General features: G+C 50.4%; 1 protein-coding gene across 1 annotated transcript in view; it reads right to left on the reverse strand.

The window, feature by feature from the left end:
• The window catches only part of FAM131A (family with sequence similarity 131 member A), a 38,136-nt gene extending 20,832 nt beyond the window's left edge, over window positions 1–17,304 (reverse strand). Inside the window, exons 1-2 of the mRNA XM_015426843.1 lie at window positions 17,220–17,304; window positions 2,296–2,478 (exon numbers count right to left, since the gene is read on the reverse strand). Of these exons, the coding sequence (XP_015282329.1) occupies window positions 2,296–2,478; window positions 17,220–17,289 (253 nt within the window). The 5' untranslated portion in view covers window positions 17,290–17,304. The remainder of the gene's footprint in view (window positions 1–2,295; window positions 2,479–17,219) is intronic.
• Between the last annotated feature and the right edge of the window lie 4,605 nt (window positions 17,305–21,909).

Genomic DNA, 21,909 nt, shown 5'->3' on the forward strand with positions numbered 1-21,909 from the left:
GAACCCTCCTTGAGAGAACAGCTCTGACAGAACTACGGCTTGCCCAAGGTCATCCAGCAGCTGCAAGTGGAGGAGTGGGGGAATCAAACCCGGTTCTCCCAGATTAGAGTCCGCGCACTTAACCACTACACCAAACAGCCCTTTCCTCCAGGGGAACTGATCTCTGTCGCCTGGAGATCAGCCGTGATAGTGGGAGATCCCCAGGCACCACCTGGAGGTTGGCAGCCCTGGCTCCAGCCCCAAACCTCCAGGAATTTCCCGACACGGAGCTGGCAGCCCTATGCTGGGCTGTCGGCAGGCAGAACGGGGCGGGGAAAGGAGGGGACAAACAATTCCCTCCCGGGCTCCGTTTCCCTGGTTCCTGGATCATTTGGTGACTCAGCGGCTGCTGGCCTTGTGCTAGCTGAGCTCTTACGGGAGGTGGGGGGACACGGACGGAGCCAGCCACTCCTGCGGCCAGCAGAGGCTGCCAGTCGGCAGGAAGAGGAGCCGGTTGGAAGCCGAAGACCTTCTGTGGCAGTGGGTGGCCGGCCAGCCTCCTTTTTGAAAAACCCAGTTGGCCATACAAAGGAAGTGGGGAAAACCTTCTTGCGCGTGCCGAGAAAGGCCAGGGCCTTGGGGCCACTCAAACGCTCCTAAAAGCAGATACAGCAAACCAGGGCACAGAAGAAGAAGAAGAAGAAAAAGAAGAAGAAGAAGAAGAAGAAGAAGAAGAAGAAGAAGAAGAAGAAGAAGAAGAAGAAGAAGAAGAAGAAGACAATAGACACCCTGTGAGGTAGGTGGGGCTGAGAGAGCTCTTTCGAGGACTGCTCTTGACAAAACAACCCTGAGAGAACTTGTGACTGACCCAGGGTCACACCAGCAGCTGCATGTGGAGGAGTGGGGGAATCAAACCCGGTTCTCCCAGATTAGAGTCCGCGCTCCTTAACCACTACACCAAACTGGCTCTGCCCTAGGCTTGCCAACCTCCAGGTAGTCAACCACACGAAAATGGAAATACAGCAAAGACAGTTGCGCAAAGAAATAACCAGAATAACCTGTCGTGCTGTACAAATCACACTCGAGACTACTGCCTTCTTACACAGTTCTGCTTACAGCCATAAATGATACACGGAACAAATGGTGCTGCCACCATGCATAAGCGACATCTGCACCAGTTGAACAGCGACCTGATAGTCCTTGAAAGTACAAGTCTCTCTTCAGAATGATGCGGTCACCAGCTCATGGTGCAGAGAAGAGAAAAGAAAACACGCAGTAGACGGCGTGGGCTCAGGACGAGCTGTAGCACAAACCAAAGGAGCGGCGACGGCACACCTAGGTTGCTCTGCCGTTCCTTAGGGTCGAGCTCCATCACTAAGAAAAGCGGCCTGATGAAGCCCTAAGAAACGGCAAAGCAACCTAGGCGTGCCGTCACCCGGGCCCCAAATCTCCAGGAATCTCCCAAACTGGAGTTCGCATCCTTAGGGGTTTAGATACTGAGGCGCCGCAAGGGTTCTTCCCTGATGACATGTGTACATCCGTAATTACGGTAAGGGCCCCGAGTGGCTCGCCGGCCGCGTCATCCGCCCCACCGGCCCGGTGTCTTATGAGGTGTCGACCGAGTGCGGTCAAGTCCTCCGCAAGCACGTCGACCAGCTGAGACGACGCATGCTGCCAGTACAAGGAGAAGAACTGACACCTAGGACACCGAAGAGAATCTGCCCGAGGCCCGGGATCGAGAGAAACAGCCTGTAGAGCCGCAGAACCTCACCCCCGTTCCCGCAGCCGCACCAGAGGTAGACACTCCCGTACCCAATGGTACGCCGGCAGAAGCTTTGCCGCCGCCTTCTCCTCCAAGCAGCCCGGCGGAAGCCCCCGAGGTTCCAGTGCCATCTCCCAGGCGATCTACCCGGGAGCGGTGGCCACCGTCGTAGTTTCAGGACTACGTGACTTAGGTTGGGTCCAAACTATGGGGGGAGGGCTGTTATGTCCGCTGACCACCACTAGGCGCCAGCGACTCACTGCGGAGCTTAACTCCCTAGGAACAATAGGGACTAGGCTCCTGGACTTTCCTTGGGGAACCAATAGGGACTTTAGCGGGAGGTTCAAACCCACCAATAGGATCTAGAGGGGTTCCCAAATACTGTATATAGTTGGCCACCCGGCCGGTATTCTGTGTTCTGGTTGTGTACCAGTAAACCATGCTGATCACTACATCCGCCTCTGCGGTTTCTACATGCGTCTAACCCACTACACAACAGGGGACGTCCCCCTCCCGCCCGCTCGCCCGCTTTTCCCGCCGACGCCGGTTCCCACCTGCGGCAAACCTGGCCTCCTGCTCCCCTTCGCTGAGGTCCGAGTAGGAGTTGAACGTGCTCTCCAGGGCCACCGGGGAGTCCATCGGCTTGCACCACCCCTTCCACTCGATGAGGTGCGCCACCCTGCCCTGCGCCATCGCCGTGGGTTTGGTGACATGGTCTTTCACCACCTGTGAAATACCTTGAAAGAGAACAAGGCAGAGTTAGGGCATGGGTGAGACGTCTCCCGCTGCAAAGAACCTCTCCACCCGATAAACAGAATAGCCACGAACACACATGGAGCTGAATTATACTGAAACAGACCTTTGGTCTAACAAAATATCGTAATGCCCCTGAAATCTATGATTTGGCCTTATTTGGAATACTGTGTACAGTTCTGGTCACCGCACCTAAAAAAAAAAGATATTACAGCATTGGGGAAAGTGCAGAAAAGGGCAACTAGAATGATTAAGGGGATGAAACATTTTCCCTGCAAAGAAAGGTTAAAGAGGTTAGGGCTCTTCAGCTTGGAGAAAGGACGATTGAGGGTTGACATGATAGAGGTTTTGCAAAATTATGCATGGGATAGAGAAGGTATAGAGAAAGGAGGACTCTTCTCCCTTTCTCACAAGACAAGACCCCGTGGGCACCTAATGAAATTCATGAGCAGTAAGCTTAGAACAAATAAAAGGAAGTCCTTCTTCACCTAAAGAATCATTAACACATGGGATTCACTGCAGCAGGAAGTGGTGGTGGTTACCAGCATAGACAGCTTCAAGAGGGGATTCTAGTCTTCCACCGAGAATCACTTCCATAGTATGGCCAGGATGCCACAGAGAATATCCGCTGATGGAAGGTGTCTCCATCAGCAGAATCGGATTTCGTGGCCTCCCTGCCCCAGGTCCCAAATGCTCCCTGAAATGCTTCTCTTGGGGCACAGATGACCTCTCACCCCCCCCCCCCCAAAGAACAGTATCAGGGAGAGCTGGGGTTCTGCAGTGGGGAGAGGAAACCAGAAAAAATTGTCTCCCTTCCTTTAGCAGTAGAAAAGAGCAACAGTCCGGGAGCACCCTAAAGCCAAACAAAATTTGTGGCAGGGGAGGAGCTTTCGTGACTCCCTGGGCACACCTTCCATTAGCAGAATCCCCCTCTGGACTCTGACATTTACAAGAACTGATATTGAGGAGGAGGAGGAGTAGAAGAAGAAGAGGAGGTGGAGGAGGAGAAGGAGGAGGAGGAGATTGGATTTATATCCCGCCCTTCATTTGAAGTCTCAGAGCGGCTTACAATCTCTTCCCCCTTCCCCTCCCCACAACAGACACCCTGTGAGGTAGGTGGGGCTGAGAGATCTCTTTTGAGGACTGCTCCTGAGAGAACAGCTCAGAAGGAACTTGTGACTGACCCAAGGTCACACCAGCAGCTGCATGTGAAGGAGTGGGGAATCAAACCTGATTCTCCCAGATTTGAGTCCGTGCACTAAACCACTACATCACACTGGCTTTGTGAAAGATCTGAAGGGACAGTAGCTCAGCGACAGAGCGTATGCTTGACGTGCAGATGCAGGAGGTCCCAGGTTCAGTCCCCGGCATCTTCAGTTAAAAGGACTAGGCAGGAGGTGATGTGAAAGACCTCAGCCTGAGACCCTGGAGAGCTGTAAAGAGGGGCTGTGGCTCAGTGGAAGAGCCTCTGCCTGGCATGCAGAAGGTCCCAGGTTCAATCCCCGGCATCCCCAGTTAAACGAATCAGGGTGGAGATGATGTGAAAGACCTCTCCCTGAGACCCTGGAGAGCTGTAAAGAGGGGCTGTGGCTCAGTGGTAGAGCCTCTTTGAATACAGAAGGTCCCAGGTTCAATCCCCAGCATCGCCAGTTAAACGAATCAGGGTGGAGGTGATGTGAAAGACCTCTCCGTGAGACCCTGGAGAGCCAATGCCAATATGAGTACATCACAGTGTTCCCTCTAATCTGAGTGAGTGTGAGCTAGCTCACAGTTTTTTAGCCTCTGGCTCACACATTTTTGCTCAGCTCAGGAAGGAATGGCTCCAGGGCAAACTCATTGATGCAGCCGCCAAATCGCTCACTCACAGCTTTAATGCCAGTCGCTCACAAAGCACACTGGATGGTCCTCCTCTTTGACGGAGCGCGCAGCTTTGGGAGGGACACACGTGGAGCGGTGAGAGAGGTTGGGAACCCCTGCCTAGCCAGCCAGAGAAAGTAGATTTTTTTGCTCACAGGCAATGTTACCTTTAAGCTGTGGAGTCTTGTGAGCAAAAAATCTACTTTGTGAGCTGCTGGCAAAGTTGTGAGCGAGCGATTTGGCTGTTGCATCAATTAGTTTGCTCTGGAGCCCTCCTTCCTGAGCTAAGGCAAAAATGCGTGAGCCGGAGGCTAAGAAACTGTGAGCTAGCTCACACTAACTCAGCTTAGAGGGAACAGTGCTCACAGGACTCCACAGCTTAGAGGGAGCACTGGTAGAGAATACTGACCTCGATAGAGGGATGGTCTGATACAATATAAGGCAGCTTCATATATTAAATGTCTTAACATTCGTAACAGGAAATCAGGATATAAGTATCCGAAATGAAAGAGCCATTAAAAAGCCCAAGAGCTTCAGTGTGGAGAGAGACTCTCCTGATGGGGATACTGCTGGAATATGCAAATGTCTCCATTTGTGTCATGAAAGAGTTCGTCTGCTGTTTGTGTTTACAAATAGTAGTTCATTAGCACAGAGACAATTAGACACGGTGTAAGTTCTGGCTAGAGAAATAGGAGGTAACAGACTTAATGAGGGGGATCTACGTTTCCCTGTTGGTTAAACAGTATCACTGCGGGTACCACGTTTTTTTTAAGTCACGTAGCCAGTGTGTGAGAAATTTTCCGTGTTCTTTGTTCTAGAGCAGGGGTGTCAAACATGCGGCCCGGGGGCCAGATCAGGCCCCCAGAGGGCTTCCATCAGGCCCACAGTGGAACTGGCTGTCTTCTGCTTCTTCTTCCAGTTCTGCTGCTGCTACGTCATCGTAGGTTTGCAGCTTAGAGATACACACCTGAACATCATACTCAGGATTACAACAGCACAGACATTTTGATGCAGTAATTCAGAGCAAGAGGTGTCAGTTATCAGACACGGTTAAACAAACAAAATATTGCATGAGTGCTCATGTTTTAAGCATGTTTTTATTTTAAGTTAAAAAACCCTTTGAGTTTGTGTCCTTTATAAAGTTTATATCTCCGCTACCTGGCATTACATCTTATGACACATGTGGCCCAGCCCAACAAGGTCTCATTTATGTCAGATCTGGCCCGCATAACAAATGAGTTCGACACCCCTGTTCTAGAGGGCAGAATGGTTTTAACCAACATGGAGGTTTGTTTACGCTTTGCTATTTTCAGTACCAATGTACCCTTTCCCCTTTTATCTCTCAGTAAAGTTTTCTTTCTCATCAAACACGCATTGACTACACGCTGCCTTTCTCCTGCTGCGTTTTTAAGCACTCTGCGGAAATTTTTTTTCCAATAGTTGCCAACCTTCAGGTGGGATCTGGGGGTTCTCCTGGAATTACAAACTGATGTAGAGGTTAGGAGTGCAGACTCTAATCTGGGAGAACCGGGTTTGATTCCCCATTCCTCCACATGCACCTGCTGGTGTCACCTTGGGTCAGTTACAAGTTCTTTCAGAGCTGTTCTCTCAGGAGCAGTCCTCGAAAGAGCTCTCTCAGCCCCACCCACCTCACAGGGTGTCTGTTGTGGGGAGGGGAAGGGAGAGGAGATTTTAAGCCGCTCTGAGACTCCTTCGGGGAGTGAAGGGCAGGGTATAAATCCAGTCTCCTCCTCTTCTTCTTCTTCTGATCTCCAGAGTACAGAGATCAGTTCCCCTGGAGAAAATGGATGCTTTGGAGGGTGGGATCTGTGGCGCTGGACCCCACTGAAGTCCCTTCCCTTCCCTCCCCAAACCCTGCCTTCTTCAACCTCCACTCCCAAATCTTGAGGATTTTGCCAGTCCAGAGTTGGCTACCTGGCAGTGTTAAGGACTGGGCGGAAATGTGCACACTTACTGTGAAGAAGAAGAAGAAGAGATTGGATTTATACCCCGCCCTTCACTTGGAGTCTCAGAGCGGCTTACAAACTCCTTTCCCTTTCCCTCCCCACAACAGACAACAGACACCCTGTGAGGTGGGCGGGGCTGAGAGAGCTCTGACACAAACTCCTCTTTTTCAAGGACAGCTGTGCCAGAGCTTGTGACTGACCCAAGGTCACATCAGCAGGTGCAAGTGGAGGAGTGGGGAATCAAACCCGGTTCTCCCAGATTAGAGTTTGCACACTTAACTACTACACCAAACTGGCTCTCACTACACCAAACTGTGCCATGGCCTTTTAGTGCCGCCACCTTTCTCCTTTGGGAAGATGCTGTGGCTCAGTGGTAGGGCAAGCGGAAGGTCCCAGGTTCAGTTCCTGACAATTCCAGAGGTAAGCTTAGTTCTCGTGGCCCTTTCTTACACACCCAGGGAAATGTTGATCATCAGGGCTTTTTTTTGTAGAAAAAGCCCAGCAGGAACGCATTAGCATAATAGGCCACACCCAACAGCAGGAACTCATTAGCATATTAGGCCACACTCCTGCCAGCACAGCTCATTCGCATAGTAGGCCACACCCCCATGTTACCAGAAGTGTAGTCATCCAGCCACACCCACCTTTTGCTTCTTATTCCCTTTACCCTGTTTGTTGTCAAAACCCAGGGCTTTTTGCATGTTAGGCCACACACCCCTAATTGTAGCCAATCCTAATGAGTTCCTGCTGTTGGGTGTGGCCTATTATGCTAATGAGTTCCTGCTGGGCGTGGCCAACTTGGGAGCCAGCCGGAACTCCGTTCCGGTGCGTTCCTGCCCAAAAATAGCCCTGCTGATCACCACTTTGGGGCCAGGAAGCCATTTTTCTCCAGGCCACTTTGGCTGGAGATCCTGGAGGGGTTTTCTTTCATCTTCTGGGTGTGGAACAGCGGTCACTGGGGGTGGGGGGGAAGTATTTGTGAATCTCCTGCATTGTGCAGGGGGTTGGACTAGATGACCTTGGAGGTCCCTTCCGACTCTAGGATTCTATGATTCTAAGCATCAGGTAGGAGGTGACATGAAAGCCCTCTACTTGAGACCCCAGAGAGCCGCTGCCAGTCCGCGCAGACAATACTGACCAAGGGTCTCATTCTGTATAAAGCAGCTTAAGGAGTGTGTTTTTGGGGAGGGGCTGTGGCTTAGTGGAAGAACCTCTGCTTGGCCTGGAGAAGGTCCCAGGTTCGGTCCCCGGCATCTCCAGTGCAAAGGATCAGGTACAGGATGACGCGAAAGACCACAGGCCGAGACCCCGGAGAGCCGCTGCCAGTCTGAGTGGACAGGAACGCACAGGAACGGAGTTCCGGCTGGCATCCAAGTTGGCCACACCCATCAGGAACTCATTAGCATAATAGGCCACTCCCAACATCAGGAACTCATTAGGATTGGCTACATTAGGGGTGTGTGGCCTAACATGCAAAGGAGTTCCTGCTACAAAAAAGGCCCTGGGTTTTGACAACAAACAAGGTAAACAGAGTAAGAAGCAAAAGGTGGGTGTGGCTGGATGACCACACTTCTGGTAACATGGGGTGTGGCCTAATATGCAAATGAGTTGTGCTGTCAGGGGTGTGGTCTAATATGCTAATGCGTTTCTGCTGTTGGGTGTGGCCTATTATGCTAATGAGTTCCTGCTGGGCTTTTTCTACAAAAAGAGCCCTGGTGGACAGTACTGACGTTGATGGACCAGTGGGCTGATTCGGCACAGAGCTGTGATTTGGTCCCTGAAATAAAAGAAAGAGTCTTTTCCTTTCGTGACTCATGTGTTTGTTCAGGATGGCCTGCTTCTTACCAGTTTGCCCTGGACCCAAGGAAACAATTCTGGAGCTCTGTCCAGGCAATTAGTTTTTCTTTAAAAAAACCCATCAAAACGGCAAAACGGAACCCGACGCCTGAAATCTTTCCGCCTGACTCTAATTTAACAAATCCCCAAACATGAAAATCTCACTTTGCACCACTCTGCATCCCCAGAAGCCGTATGCCCCTCTGGGGACGTCACACAGTCAGTTCCAGCAACCAGCAATCATGCGATAGGTGACAGACGAGCCACAGTTGGTCCATCACCTCCCTGGCTCGTCTCCCATTGTTGGGTAATTATTGAGCGCGCGGGAGAGGAGAGGCTCTACGGTGACCGATTATAGCGGCTTCCCACATGGAGGGTTTTCCAGCCGGGACTTTTAACGATCGCCAGAAATCGTCTGACACGAGAGCTTGCCTGTTGACAGGCGTCCCACGGAATCGTCAGGAGCCCTGTCTGACGCTGCGGCCGGGGAAGACAGAGAGTTGAGTTCCAACAGATTCTCTGTAACAGGTCTCCAGACAGTCAAAACGCGTCATGCTGGAGCCCGTATTGGAGCAGGCCCATAGCCAGGATTTTTAAATTCGGGGTTGTTGTTGTTCGGTCGCACAGTCGAGTCCGACTCTTCGCGACCCCATGGACCAGATCCCGCCAGGCCTTCCGGTCTTCCGCCGTCCTCTGAAGTTGGCTCAATGTCATGTTCGTTGCATCGATGACACTGTCTAACCATCTCATCCTTTGCCGTCCCCGTCTTCTTTGACCTTCAATCTTTCCCAGCATCAGGGTCTTCTTCTCCAGTGAGGGCTCCCTTCTCATTGGGTGGCCAAAGTATTTGAGCTTCAGTTTCATTATCTGGCCTTCCAGGGAGCAGTCAGGGTTGATTTCTTTTAGGATTGACTGATTTGATCTCCTTGCAGTCCAAGGGACTCTCGAGAGTCTTCTCCAGCACCATAGTTCAAAAGAATCTATTCTTCGGCGCTCGGCCTTCCTTAGAGTCCAACTCTCACAGCCATACATGACTACTGGGAATAAATCGGGGCACCCCGCACAGACACCCCCCCAAGGGAGCACCACAAATAAAATGAAAAATTGGAAGTTGGGGGGCCTGGATGGGAAGTTGGGGGGTCTTTGTTGTAAGTCGGGGGGGGGACGCCCCACTGTATTAGAGGTCTGAACTGCCAACTCCTTTCAGTTGCAAACAGTGCAAGGGCTTTGGGTGTACTCCCTGACCTGGACAGCCCAGGCAAGCCCGATCTCATCAGATCTCAGAAGCTAAGCAGGGTCGGCCCGAGTTGGTATTTGGATGGGAGACCGCCAAGGAAGTCCAGGGTTGCTATGCAGAGGAAGGCAAGGGCAAACCACCTCTTTTTGTCCTTTGCTTTGAAAACCCGATGGGGTCGCCATTGGTCGGCTGCGACTTGACCTGGATAACCCAGGCTATCCCAATCGTATTAGATCTCGAAAGCTAAGCAGGGTCGGCCCTGGCTAGTATTTGGATGGGAGACCTCCAAGGAATACGAGGGTCATGACGCAGAGGCAGGCAATGGCGAAACCACCTCTGAACATCTCTTGCCTTGAGAACCCTACAGCAGAGGTGTCGAACTCCTTTGTTACGAGGGCCGGATTGGAGATAAATGTCATTTTGTCGGGCTGGGCCACGTGTGCCATAAAATGCAACACCAGGTATTGGAGATATAAACTTTATAAAGATGATTTCAGATGCCGAATGGGAATAGCAGGGTGACTGGATTAGGTGTGATATGCTGAGGGGTAGTAGACGTGGCGATATCAGCATTGGTAATGAGACAGGAAACCTTGGTCTCAGTTTGGTCCAGGAGGATTCAGTCCAGGAGGATGCAAAGAATAAACGGACATAAGTCTGAAGAAGTGAGCAGTGACTTATGAAAGTACATACCCTACCACATATTTTGCTAGTCTTTAAGATGCTACTGGACGCTTACTCTTTCTGCTGCTATTAAGAACCACAACATTCAAAAACCAGTGTGAGGACATTTTAACCTTCCAGGACATTCAGTTGCTGACCTAAGAGTAGCAGTTCTCCTACAAAGGAATTTCAAAGGGAGATTAGAAAGAAAGACTGCTGAACTGCAACTGATAATGAAGCTCAAGACAATGCATCCTCCTGGACTGAATTGAGACCTAGGTTTCTTCTCTCATTACCAATCCCTGCTATTGGCCCTCCATCCCCAAATTGCCATGAATTTCCCCGCCTGAAACTGGCAACCTTTACATAACTCTGGCCCCTGCCACACGGGCAGGAAACTGCAGAGGAGAAGTGTGGCTGTTTGCCCCGGGGCAAACTAACATGCAGTAAAGCGATCAGACCTACTGTGGAGGTTCTGTGGAGGTACTGTGGAGGTTCCATGGCAAGGGAGAGGTGCTGATCACAACACACGCCTGCGCGCAATGAAGAAGCGCGCGGTGCGGCGAACTGGTTTTCTTTTTTTGTGTACACTACGAATGCGCATGCTCCGTTGGGTGCGTGTGCGCATCCACGGAGACGTGGGGGGGAAAAAACCCTTTTCCGCAAGGGGACATGGGCGGGCGCCGGATACCACCGGAAACGCGATCAGACGCCCGCCCTTGCCCCGCAGTTTCTGGAAACTAGTACCTCCAAGGTACTAGTTTTTTGCTGCGCTTTTTCGGCAGGAAGCCTCAGTTGTGCCACGGAAGCGCTACGCTTCCCAGATGTGCTGGTGAGATCGCGACCGGAAACTCCACTTGTCTTCCGTATCTCTTGCGTGGCTAATGTTGCGTGTGACCGCAGCCTCTGAAATGTAATGGGTTAGTTATTTACAGTAAGAACATAAGAAGAGCCCTGCCGGATCAGACCAATAGTCCATCTAATCCAGCATCCTGTCTCACACAGTGGCCAACCAGTTCCTCTGGAGGCCCAACAACAGGGCACAGAGGCTGAGATCTTCCCCTGATGCTGCCTCCGGGCACTGGGATTCAGAGGTTGACTGCCTCTGAATGTGGAGGTTCAACCCTTATCCACCACGGCTAGTAGCCACTGCCAGATCTGGTCCTCCATGAATCTGTCTAATCCCCTTTTAAATCTGTCTATGCCTGTGGCCATCTCTACATCCTTTGGCAGCGAATTCCACATTTTGATGTGTAAAGAAGTATTTCCTTTGGTCCTTCCTGAATCTACTGCCCATCAGCTTCATTGGATGTCCTCAAATTCTAATAATTTTGGGAGAGGGAGAAAAGTTTTGGGGAGAGGGACAAAAGCTAGAGTGGGCAACCTCCAGGTGAACCATGTATGACTTAACATCACATAAGGCTCCAAATATTTCTTAAACATTCAGTAGTATTCAATACATGAAGCACAAGAAATACAATAGATAGGCTGGAGATTTGAAGCAATCTCTAACATTTACTCTTTGAAACTCCCCAAAGAAAACATCACAATTTAAACAGACTGAAAAGCGTGATTTTCCACTGTCCATAAAGCAAAGCAAATACATCCACTTCTTGAAACTTCAGGTAAACAATATAAAGTACGTTGCAATCAGCCGAAGAGCCGTCTTTACATTCATTTAGATGGAAAAGCATCTACAGAGTCTGGCTATATGTATCCATCATGAATAAAGGAAAATAAGGCAGTTTTGAGACACTGCTGTATAATAAGACAGTTTGGAGGCATTGTTGGCTGAGACGTTTCTGCGGCTGTGCCTCTTTGGGAGTCCCCGTTTGCAGTCCTGATGAAGGGATTGAAAACTCATTGAATAATCTGGAGGATGAGTTGACTGCAGCCTATTTCTTAGTGGGTGATTTCCCACAAGCGCTGCTCCGCGCTCACTCCTCCCTTTTGCCCCGATGGTACGTATCAATTTCACACAAGCTGCTGCGCGGCCGCATTTTGCCCGGCAGCTTTGTGCGATTTTCCCCGCGTCTACTCAATCCTCAAAAAACAGGATTGAGTAGACGCGGGAAAAATCGCATGAAGCTGCGGGGCAAAATGCGGTCGCGCAGCAGCTTGTGTGAAATTGACACTTGTTTGTCTCAAGTCCTATGGGCTGGATCTACTTGATGATTGCAACATACTTTATAAAGTTTCAAGAAGTGGATGTATTTGCTTTGCTTTATGGACATTTGAAAATCATGTAAATGTTAGATAGTGCTTCATGTAAATGTTAGATAGTGCTTCAAATCTCCAGCCTATCTATTGTATTTCTTGTACTTCATGTATTGAGTACTATTGAAAGTTTAAGAAATATTTGGAGCCTTATGTGATGTTAAGTCATACATGATTCATATTTACTCAGCTATTTCCTTAAATGATTGTTGGTTTAGCCTCCAGGTGAAGGCAGAAAAACTCCCAGAATTACAATTGATCTCCAGACTATATAAATGGCTTGTTATTGATTGACTGACTGACTAACTGATTGATGTAAAGAATTTATTCCACTTCTCCTGGAGAAAATGGCTGCTTCAGAAGGTCCTCTGCAGGGCATTATTCCTTACCAAGTTCCCTAACCTCCCTAAATCCCACTGTCTGAGGCTCCACCCTCAAATCTCCAGATATTTCCAAACCCAAAGTTGGCAACCCAAGAAAAAAGCCCACTGTAAAACATGCTCCCCAAATGCTCTGCAATGCACCGGAATTCCCCAACCAACACACAGATTTATTTATTTTTGGCAGACAAACCATTGCCAAAAAAACGAAGGGGCCTTTTGGAAGGTAGGGAGACGGATGAAACAATCTTAATAAAAGAGCATTTTAATAAAATGTGAACAGCCCTGCCAAGCGGCCCACCAATTTGTGCTCAAATAACCGCCAAGGGCCCGCCACGCTGTTAAGAAGCCAACGGAAATCAGTTGGCAGGCAGGGAAATCAGGCAGCGGTGGTCAAGGGCCGTCAGTTGAATTGCAGCTGATGAGTTTCGGAACTGGCAGCTGCTCGCCCGCCCAATTGCCGCCCCGAACGACGAAAATTCCCTCGGCTCCTTGAAAACGAACATGCTGCGCTTACCAGCGCCTGTTGGGCGAGAACCCACGTTGTCAGATCAATGCATGATTGATTGACATTCCTCCTCGAGGAGGGAGGCAAAGACAGGACCCCCCCCCTTGGTTTTTTGCAAGTGCAGGTGGGGGGGTGGAGGGAAATGAAGCCTTCTCCCACTTCCCCCCCCCACCCGCCCATCCCGATTTGCATTTCCCCACAGCTGTCGCCAGCCACGTGGGTTCCCGTTCCTTCCTGGGGTTCAGATTTTAATTTCGTATCTCGTTGACTTCTTCCTATTTTTAGGGAACAAAAGCTGCTCATCCCTTCGGAGAAGATTTCTGCCCACGTCTGTTTCGGAAATAGCCCCAAGAGGAGTGAGGGAGGGGGACCGAATGAAAAGCCCATCCCGGCCTGGAGCTGCTGGGAGAACAAAGCCCACGTTGGGCAAGGCCCTTTCTAGCCTCACAGGGCAAGGGCTTTCTGAGACCGCTGCGGTGGGAAGCAACTTTTTGCATTTAGGCAGTACGGCTAATGGTTACTGCGAGGCCAGACTGCTGACCCAGCAAGATCCAATTACCTTTTCTTCTTTAAAGATGGAATATTAAGAACATAAGAAGAGCTCTGCTGGATCAGACCAAGGCTGTGGTCACGCACCCTAAATAATCCACTTTAGTCCACTTTCAGACTGGATTTGTGAAGCGGCAAAATCCAGTTGGAAAGTGCATTGAAAGTGGATTATTTAGGGTGTGTGACCACAGCCCAATAGTCCATCTAGTCCCACATCCTGTCTTGCACAGCGGCCAACCCATTCCTCTGGAAGGCCAACAACGGGGCATACAGGCCGAGGCCTTCGTAAGAACATCGGAACAGCCCTGCAGGATCAGACCATTAAACCATCTAGCTCAGCATCCTGTCTCACACAGTGGCCAACCAGTTCCTCTAGAGGGCCAGCAACAGGGCATAGATATCCCAAGGCCTTCATAAGAACATGAGAAGAGAAGAAGAAGAGATTGGATTTATACCCCGCCCTTCACTTGGAGTCTCAGAGCGGCTTACAAACTCCTTTCCCTTCCCCTCCCCGCAACAGACACCCTGTGTGGTAGGTGAGGCTGAGAGAGCTCTTCTGAGAACTCTTTCAAGAAGAGCTCTGACAGAGCTATGGCTTGCCCAAGGTCATCCAGCAGCTGCATGTTGAAGGAATGGGGAATCAAACCCGGTTCTCCCAGATTAGAGTCCACGCACTTAACCACTACACCAAACTGGCTCTGCTGGATCAGACCACTAGTCCATCTAGTCCAGCATCCTCTCTCACACAGTGGCCAACCAGTTCCTCTGGCGGGCCAACAGCAGGGCACAGAAGCCAAGGCCTTCCCCTGATGTTGCCTCCTGGCTCTGGGATTCAGGGGTTGACTGCCTCTGAATGTGGAGGTTCCCCTTCAGCCACCATGCCTAATAGCCATCGACAGACTTCTCCTCCATGAATCTATCTAATCCCCTTTTCAAACTGTTTATTCCTGTGGCCGTCACCACAACTTCGGGCAGCAAATGCCACATTTTAGTCACTCTCTGTGTAAAGAAGTCTTTTCTTTTGTCCTGAACCTGCTGCCTTTTGATCTTACGCAACATTCCGTTTCTTTGGAAAAGAAAAGCAAGGTATACACAGTCTGGGGGCTGGCACGATCCGACGACCCTCCTTCGGCATGCCTCTGGTGGGCGTGCTGCTCTGCAGGGCATTCTGTAGGGGCACCATGGATCCCGAGTACCCGTGGGTGACCTCTGGGTTACTTTACTCCCTGCAGGACTTTTCAGGCACAAGGAATGCCTACAACCAGGGGTCATTTAGTAGAAAAAGAGGTGCAGGAGCTCATTAGCACAACTCATTAGCATAACTCGTTTGCATATGCCACTCCCCCTGACATCACCGGAAGCGCCTCAGAAGGCAACACCCACCGCTCAGGCTCCACTGGACTGTTTTGGGTTGCTAGCTATTGGGGGGGGGGAACGTGCAGATCTGCCCTCACAGAGGAGGGGGAGCTTGTACCTGAATAAAACTTGGTCTTAAAGGTGCCACTGAACTGTTTTGGACCAGGGGGGCCGGGGGGGGGCTCTGCAACTTACCTGGCTGCTTCCTGCTCTGACTGAGGGCTGCTGGGAGCAGGGGGTGGTGCTTGTTGCATGTGCCCGCCCCCTGGGCTCTTTACTGCCGGAGCTCCGCTCCTGTGCACTCCTGCAGGAAATGACCCCTGCCTACAACAACATTCAATGCAGATCCATAAAGTAAACCCAGTATGCTGGATACTTTGAGGCATGTTTTGGTCCTGTTACCTAGAAGCAGCCTTTACAGGTGCTGACTAGAGCTTAGGAGACCTTGCCCAATGTTGTAAGAAACAGAATAGTATTATCCTGTAAGGAAATGGAATGAGACTCCCAATGTTCTTTGTTCCTGAGGAAGGACCGGAAGTCTGAAACACTGAAAACTACCTAGGAAAAGGGTTGGATATTTACTTTGGACTCTGTATTCTCCTATTATGGATCTTCTTGGCTTCTGTATTTTCCTATGAGGGATTGTATGACTATATACGCATTTCACTTTGTTGAAGTCTCCTTCGGTATATTTTTTGCGGGATATTCAGCTCACAAGGAATGCCTGGCCTTGATGTCTGTGGCTCTACAGCGCCACCACTAAAGATGGTCGGTGGGGGTACTGCAGCGTTCCACCTAGCAGGGTTCATGGAGCCAATAGCGAAGGGCCCTTTTGCGCTTTCCATAAAAGCAGGCAAAAGCCCTCTCCTTTCTCAACCCTGGCGCAGGGGGTCCCTTAATCTGAGTCTGTTCTGAAAGTCATGTTCCTCAGCAACCTTGGCTGGGAGCTACAGTTGCCAGCCTCCAGGTGGGGCCTGGAGAGCCCCCAGGAGGGTAACTGATTTCCAGACCACAGGGATCAGTTTACCGGGAGGAAACAGTAGCTCTAGAGGGCAGACTCTACAGCGTCACCTCCCTTTTGCACTCCCTCCTCGAACTCCCCCCTTCCCAGGCACTCCCTCTGAATCTCCAGGAATTTCACAACCCGGAGTTGGCAACCCTACTGGGAACACTGCAGTACACTGCGCCACCTGACAACAGCAGCACACCCGCTGAGCGCTGGCCACTGAGGAGGGAAGGGCGACAGGCATCCCTTATTGTGCGTGCAGAGCTGGGCACAGAGGTAGATGTGTACATCTAGCAAGGGATCGATTGTATTGACTGCTAACATTTACTCTGGGTTTGTGTCCTGTTCCACATTGAGGAGCCACTATGCTTAAATACCGGATCATCGATCGCTTCCCCTCTCCTCTTGCATCTTTTAAAGGCTTCCGGAAGCTGTTCTTTGATCAGTTTTGAGGTTCAGTGATTTAGGGGTGCAGTTTGCTGGAGATGCCCGAAAGCCCACAGAAATTCAGCAGAGCTCTCCCCTGCACCACACTGAACACTTTGAGAACAGAAGAATTGCTAGTCTGGTCTCTGTGGCTCTACAGCGCCATCCCTGCCAGTGGTCAGATGGGGTACTGCAGCCGGGAATTTACAAGCAGTGACTCAGGGGTGCAATCTGCTGGAGATGGCCAAAAGCCCATAGAGATTCAGCACAGCTCTCCCTTGTGCCACGTTGAACACATGGTGAACAGAGGAACTGCTAGTCCCATCTCTGTAACTCTACACCGCCATCACTGCAGGTGGTCAGATGGGGTACTGCAGCCGGGAATTTACAAGCAGTGACTCAGGGGTGCAATCTGTTGGAGATGGCCGAAAGCCCACAGAGATTTAGCAGAGCTCTCCTCTGCACCATGTTGAACACTTTAAGAAGAACAGAGGAACTGCTAGTCTGGTCTCTGTGGTTCTACAGCGCCATCACTGCAGGTGGTCAGATGGGGTACTGCAGCCGGGAATTTACAAGCAATGGGGGATGTAATCCGGCCCTCTGTGGTGCCGTGAAACTGCAGCGCCTGTTAAGATATCCCAAAGGGGCTCCACGGCTGTTTTTCAAAAGGCTTTGCCGACGCACCGCTTCCACAGGAATTCCGCCGGATTCACTGTCACTTACCATGCAAAGAGGACCGTGCGAGGGCCGCGATTTCCTGGATGGTGAGCGCTCGCCGGGACTTGGGTAACATTTCGACGGTATCCTCAACATTTACCTGAAGGAGGGAGGGGAAAGGTGGGGTCAGACGTTGCCATGAGAGTATTGAAACACACACTTCATCTTGGACTAGAGTGAAATGGAGACTGAATGACAGAGGAACTGTTAGGAATCTGGTAGGGAAATAAATCACCAAGCAGCATGCCTGTTGGTAAAGTGCCATCAAACTGCACCCAATCCATCTTGACCCCAACAAGGGGCTTTCAAGGCGAGGGAGAAGCAGAGATGGTTGGCCATGGCCTTCCTCTGCAGAGCCTTCCTTGGTGGTCTCCCTTCCAAGTACCAACCCTGCTTAGCTTCCCCTATCAAAGGGCTTTCTAGGCCAGTGAGAAGCAGAGGTGGTTGGCCATGGCCTTCCTCTGCAGAGCCTTCCTTGGTGGTCTCCCTTCCAAGTACCAACCCTGCTTAGCTTCCCCCAGCAAGGGGCTTCCAAGACCAGTGAGAAGCAGAGGTGGTTAGCCACGGCCTTCCTCTGCAGAGCCTTCCTTGGTGGTCCCCCATCCAAGGACTGACCCTGCTTAGCTTCCCCCTGCAAGGGGATCTCAAGGCAAGTGAGAAACAGAGGTGGTTGGCCATGGCCTTCCTCTGCAGAGCCTTCCTTGGTGGTCTCCCTTGCAAGTACCAACCCTGCTTAGCTTCCCCCAGCAAGGGGCTTCCAAGGTCAGTGAGAAGCAGAGGTGGTTGGCCATGGCCTTCCTCTGCAGAGCCTTCCTTGGTGGTCTCCCTTCCGAGTACCAACCCTGCTTAGCTTCCCCCAGCAAGGGGCTTCCAAGGCCAGTGAGAAGCAGAGGTGGTTGGCCATGGCCTTCCTCTGCAGAGCCTTCCTTGGTGGTCTCCCTTCCGAGTACCAACCCTGCTTAGCTTCCCCCTGCAAGGGGATCTCAAGGCAAGTGAGAAACAGAGGTGGTTGGCCATGGCCTTCCTCTGCAGAGCCTTCCTTGGTGGTCTCCCTTGCAAGTACCAACCCTGCTTAGCTTCCCCCTGCAAGGGGATCTCAAGGCAAGTGAGAAACAGAGGTGGTTGGCCATGGCCTTCCTCTGCAGAGCCTTCCTTGGTGGTCTCCCTTCCGAGTACCAACCCTGCTTAGCTTCCCCCAGCAAGGGGCTTCCAAGCAAGGCCAGTGAGAAGCAGAGGTGGTTGGCCACCTCTTTCTTTCTTTCTTTCTTTCTTTCTTTCTTTCTTTCTTTCTTTCTTTCTTTCTTTCTTTCTTTCTTTCTTTCTTTCTTTCTTTCTTTCTTTTCCCCAAATAACATCTGATGATCCTTCGCAGTCCACCTTCCCAATTGTCCCTCCCACCCTTAGTGGACATCAATCCGTGGTTTGAAAATGAATAAACCAGCCAATCAAAACTGAGCTAACCGAGCCCTGACCTGGATAGGCCAGGCCAGCCTGATCTCGTCAGATCTCGGAAGCTAAGCAGGGATGACCCTGCCAAGTACTTGGATGGGAGACCTCCTTGGAATACCAGCATTAGGGAGGCGGGGGCAGGCTTTATTCAGCCACCTCTCTGAATATCCTCCAGGCCCCCAGTAGGGTTCAGTCACCAGAGGTCACCATGACTTCCAGGTGCACACACACTTGCACACATACGCACGCACATATGAAAAGAAATACCAAAAAACACCAAGTAGTAGGCAATGTTCCCTCTAAGCTGTGGAGTCTTGTGAGCAAAAATTCCACTTTGTAAGCTACTGACATTACATTTGTGAGCGAGCCATTTGGCTTCTACATAAATTGGTTTGCTCTGGAGCCATCCTTCCTGAGCTCAGACAAAAATGTGTGAGCCGGAGACTAAAAAACTGTGAGCTAGCTCACACTAACTCAGCTTAGAGGGAACACTGGTAGTAGGGTGAAGTGGTTAGAGATTGGGCATAGACTCAGGAGACCAGGATTCAAATCCCCACTTGGCAGTGCAGCTCACTGGTGATGTCAGGCCACTTGCTCTCTCTCAGCCTGCTCTACCTGACAGGGTTGTTGTGAAGAGGTAGAACCAGATAAATTACTATAAGATCCTGAGAGGAAGAGGGGCTTAGACTAATCCAACAGGGAGAACCTAAAACTTGGTTTAAAGGAGGAGGAGGAGGACAGATTGGATTTATACCCCGCCCTTCACTACCCGAAGGAGTCTCAGAGCGGCTTACAATCTCCTTTCCCTTCCCCTCCCCACAACAAACACCTTGTGAGCAATGCTCCCTCTAAGCTGTGGAGTCCTGTGAGCAAAAATTCTACTTTGTGAGCCACCAGCATTAAACTTGTGAGCGAGCAATTTGGCTTCTGCATAAATCAGTTTGCTCTGGAGCCATCCTCCCTGAGCTAAGACAAAAAATGTGTGAGCAGGAGGCTAAAAAACTGTGAGCTAGCTCACACTAACTCCAGCTTAGAGGGAACACTGCTTGTGAGGTAGGTGGGGCTGAGAGAGAGCAGCTCCGAGAGAACTTGTGACTGACCCAAGGTCACACCAGCAGCTGCATGTGGAGGCGTGGGGAATCAAACCCGGGTCTCCCAGATTAGAGTCCGCACTCCTAACCACTACTCCAACCTGGCTCTCAGTTTGACCCACTGATGGTCCATCAAGTCCAGCATCAGGGTTCCAACTAGGGCCAGTCAGTTGTTGCAGAGGAAACTCACAAATACAGCACGGATCCCCCAGCCTCCAGCAACCAGCAATCTGCCTCTGGATCCAGAGCGACCCTGTTTGGCTGTCCTGGCTAACAGGGGCTCAAAAATGATGGTCACAGTCACAGAACAGACCGCAAAAAGAAGAAACTGTGAGGTAACTGCGCTAGAAAATATTTCAATAAACAATCACAAAATATATACAAAAATGTGTACAAAAATCATATAAATGCACAAGGCAGTTGAAAATGGTGTGACGATGGTCTCCGGAATGTTCTATCGTTTCGATACTATTCTTCTTCCGAAAGTGGATGAAAGCAGCGACTCTTGGTCTGTCATTTCAACAAGTAGGTATTAAAAATTTCATTATAAGGCATTATACAAGCACTTTGCCCTAGGAACATTCTTTCAGAGAATTTCTTACAACTAAGTTATGAGACATCGGTGAATAATAATGAAAATTTTGATACCTACTTGTTGAAATAGGTGAAGAATAGTATCGAAACGATAGAACATTCCGGAGACCATTGTCACACCATTTTCAACTGCCTTGTGCATTTATATGATTTTTGTACACATTTATGTATATATTTTGTGATTCTTTATTGAAATATTTTCTAGCGCAGTTACCTCACAGTTTCTTCTTTTTGTGGTCTGTCCTGGCTAACAGCCAATGAGAGACCTCTCCTCTGTCACTCTTAGAAACAGAGAGACACAGAGCTGCAAGGTACCCCAAGGGTCATCTAGTCCAACCCCCCGGCACAGTACAGGAAATTCACTGCTACTTGCCCCCCCCCACTCCCCCAGTGACCCCTGCTGTATGCCCAGAGGGAGGCAAAACACCTCCAGGATCCCTGGGCTAATTTGGTCTGGAGGGAAATTCCTTCCTGACCCTGACGTGGCGATTGGCATTACCCTGGGCATATGAGAAAGGGCCCCCAGAGCCGAGCACTGGCCTATCCCTTCCTGCCAGCCCCGCAGCCAGGGTTTTTTAATTCGGGGGGGGGGGGGCTTTAAATAAGTTCGGGAGCACACCCGCATACACCCAAATAAGCGCCATAAATAAAATAAAAAAATTGAAAGTTGAGGGGGCCTGGGCTGGATAGGGAGTCAGGGGCCGTTGGAAGTAAGTCGGGGGGCCTGGCCCCAAGAGGCCCCACTGTAGCTACAGGCCTGCTTCCTGCCCTCTCTCTCTGTTGGGATTCTTTTTAAGTAAGTCAGCAGAGTATTAAGTGACTGAGTCCATGGTGTGTTTTAAAATATAAAAGGTTTACTATAAACCTAACATGGGAAAAAGGTACACAGGAGATGAAAATAACGACGAGCGAATATGCCTACATCCTTACAGCTAAAAGGTAAAACGGGAAGAGCCGAATGGCGTCTCCTTCTCAGTCAGAACAAAGAACGGGAGGAGAAGCCAATATGCTAAATACTTGACACCTTGGTTTCCAATCAGACTAGCAAGTTAGCTCCAAAGTTCCCGGGCATTCTATTGTCTAAACAGATTGGTTACAAACAAACATGTGACTTCCTGTTGATCATAACAAACATCATTAACCCTGTAAATACCGAAGTGTTTTGACTTGTAACACCCAACACTCTCTCTCACACACAATCTGCCTAAATTCATAGTGAGTCACAGAATCAGCTCCTGCCTAGCAGTTCGAAAGCAAGAAATTGAAAGCAGATAAACAGGTACCGCTTAGGTGGGAAGGGAACAGCGTTCTGTGCGCCTCGGCGTCTAGTCATGCCGGCCACATGACCACAGAGAAGTCTTCGGACAGCGCTGGCTCTTCGGCTTAGAAACGGAGATGAGCGCGGCCCACTAGAGTCGGATTCGACTGGCTTTTGAGCAAGGGAAAAGTTTACCTTTGCCTTTACACAGAATCAGCATTGCTGTCAGATGGCCGTCTAGCCTCCGCTTATGAACCACCGAAAGAGGAGAGCCCACCACCTCCCCAGGAAGCCTCTCGCACTG

The sequence above is a fragment of the Gekko japonicus genome, unplaced genomic scaffold (assembly GCF_001447785.1).
Source record: "Gekko japonicus isolate JY-2015 unplaced genomic scaffold, Gekko_japonicus_V1.1 scaffold238, whole genome shotgun sequence".
In the NCBI taxonomy this organism is placed as follows: Eukaryota; Metazoa; Chordata; class Lepidosauria; order Squamata; family Gekkonidae; genus Gekko; species Gekko japonicus.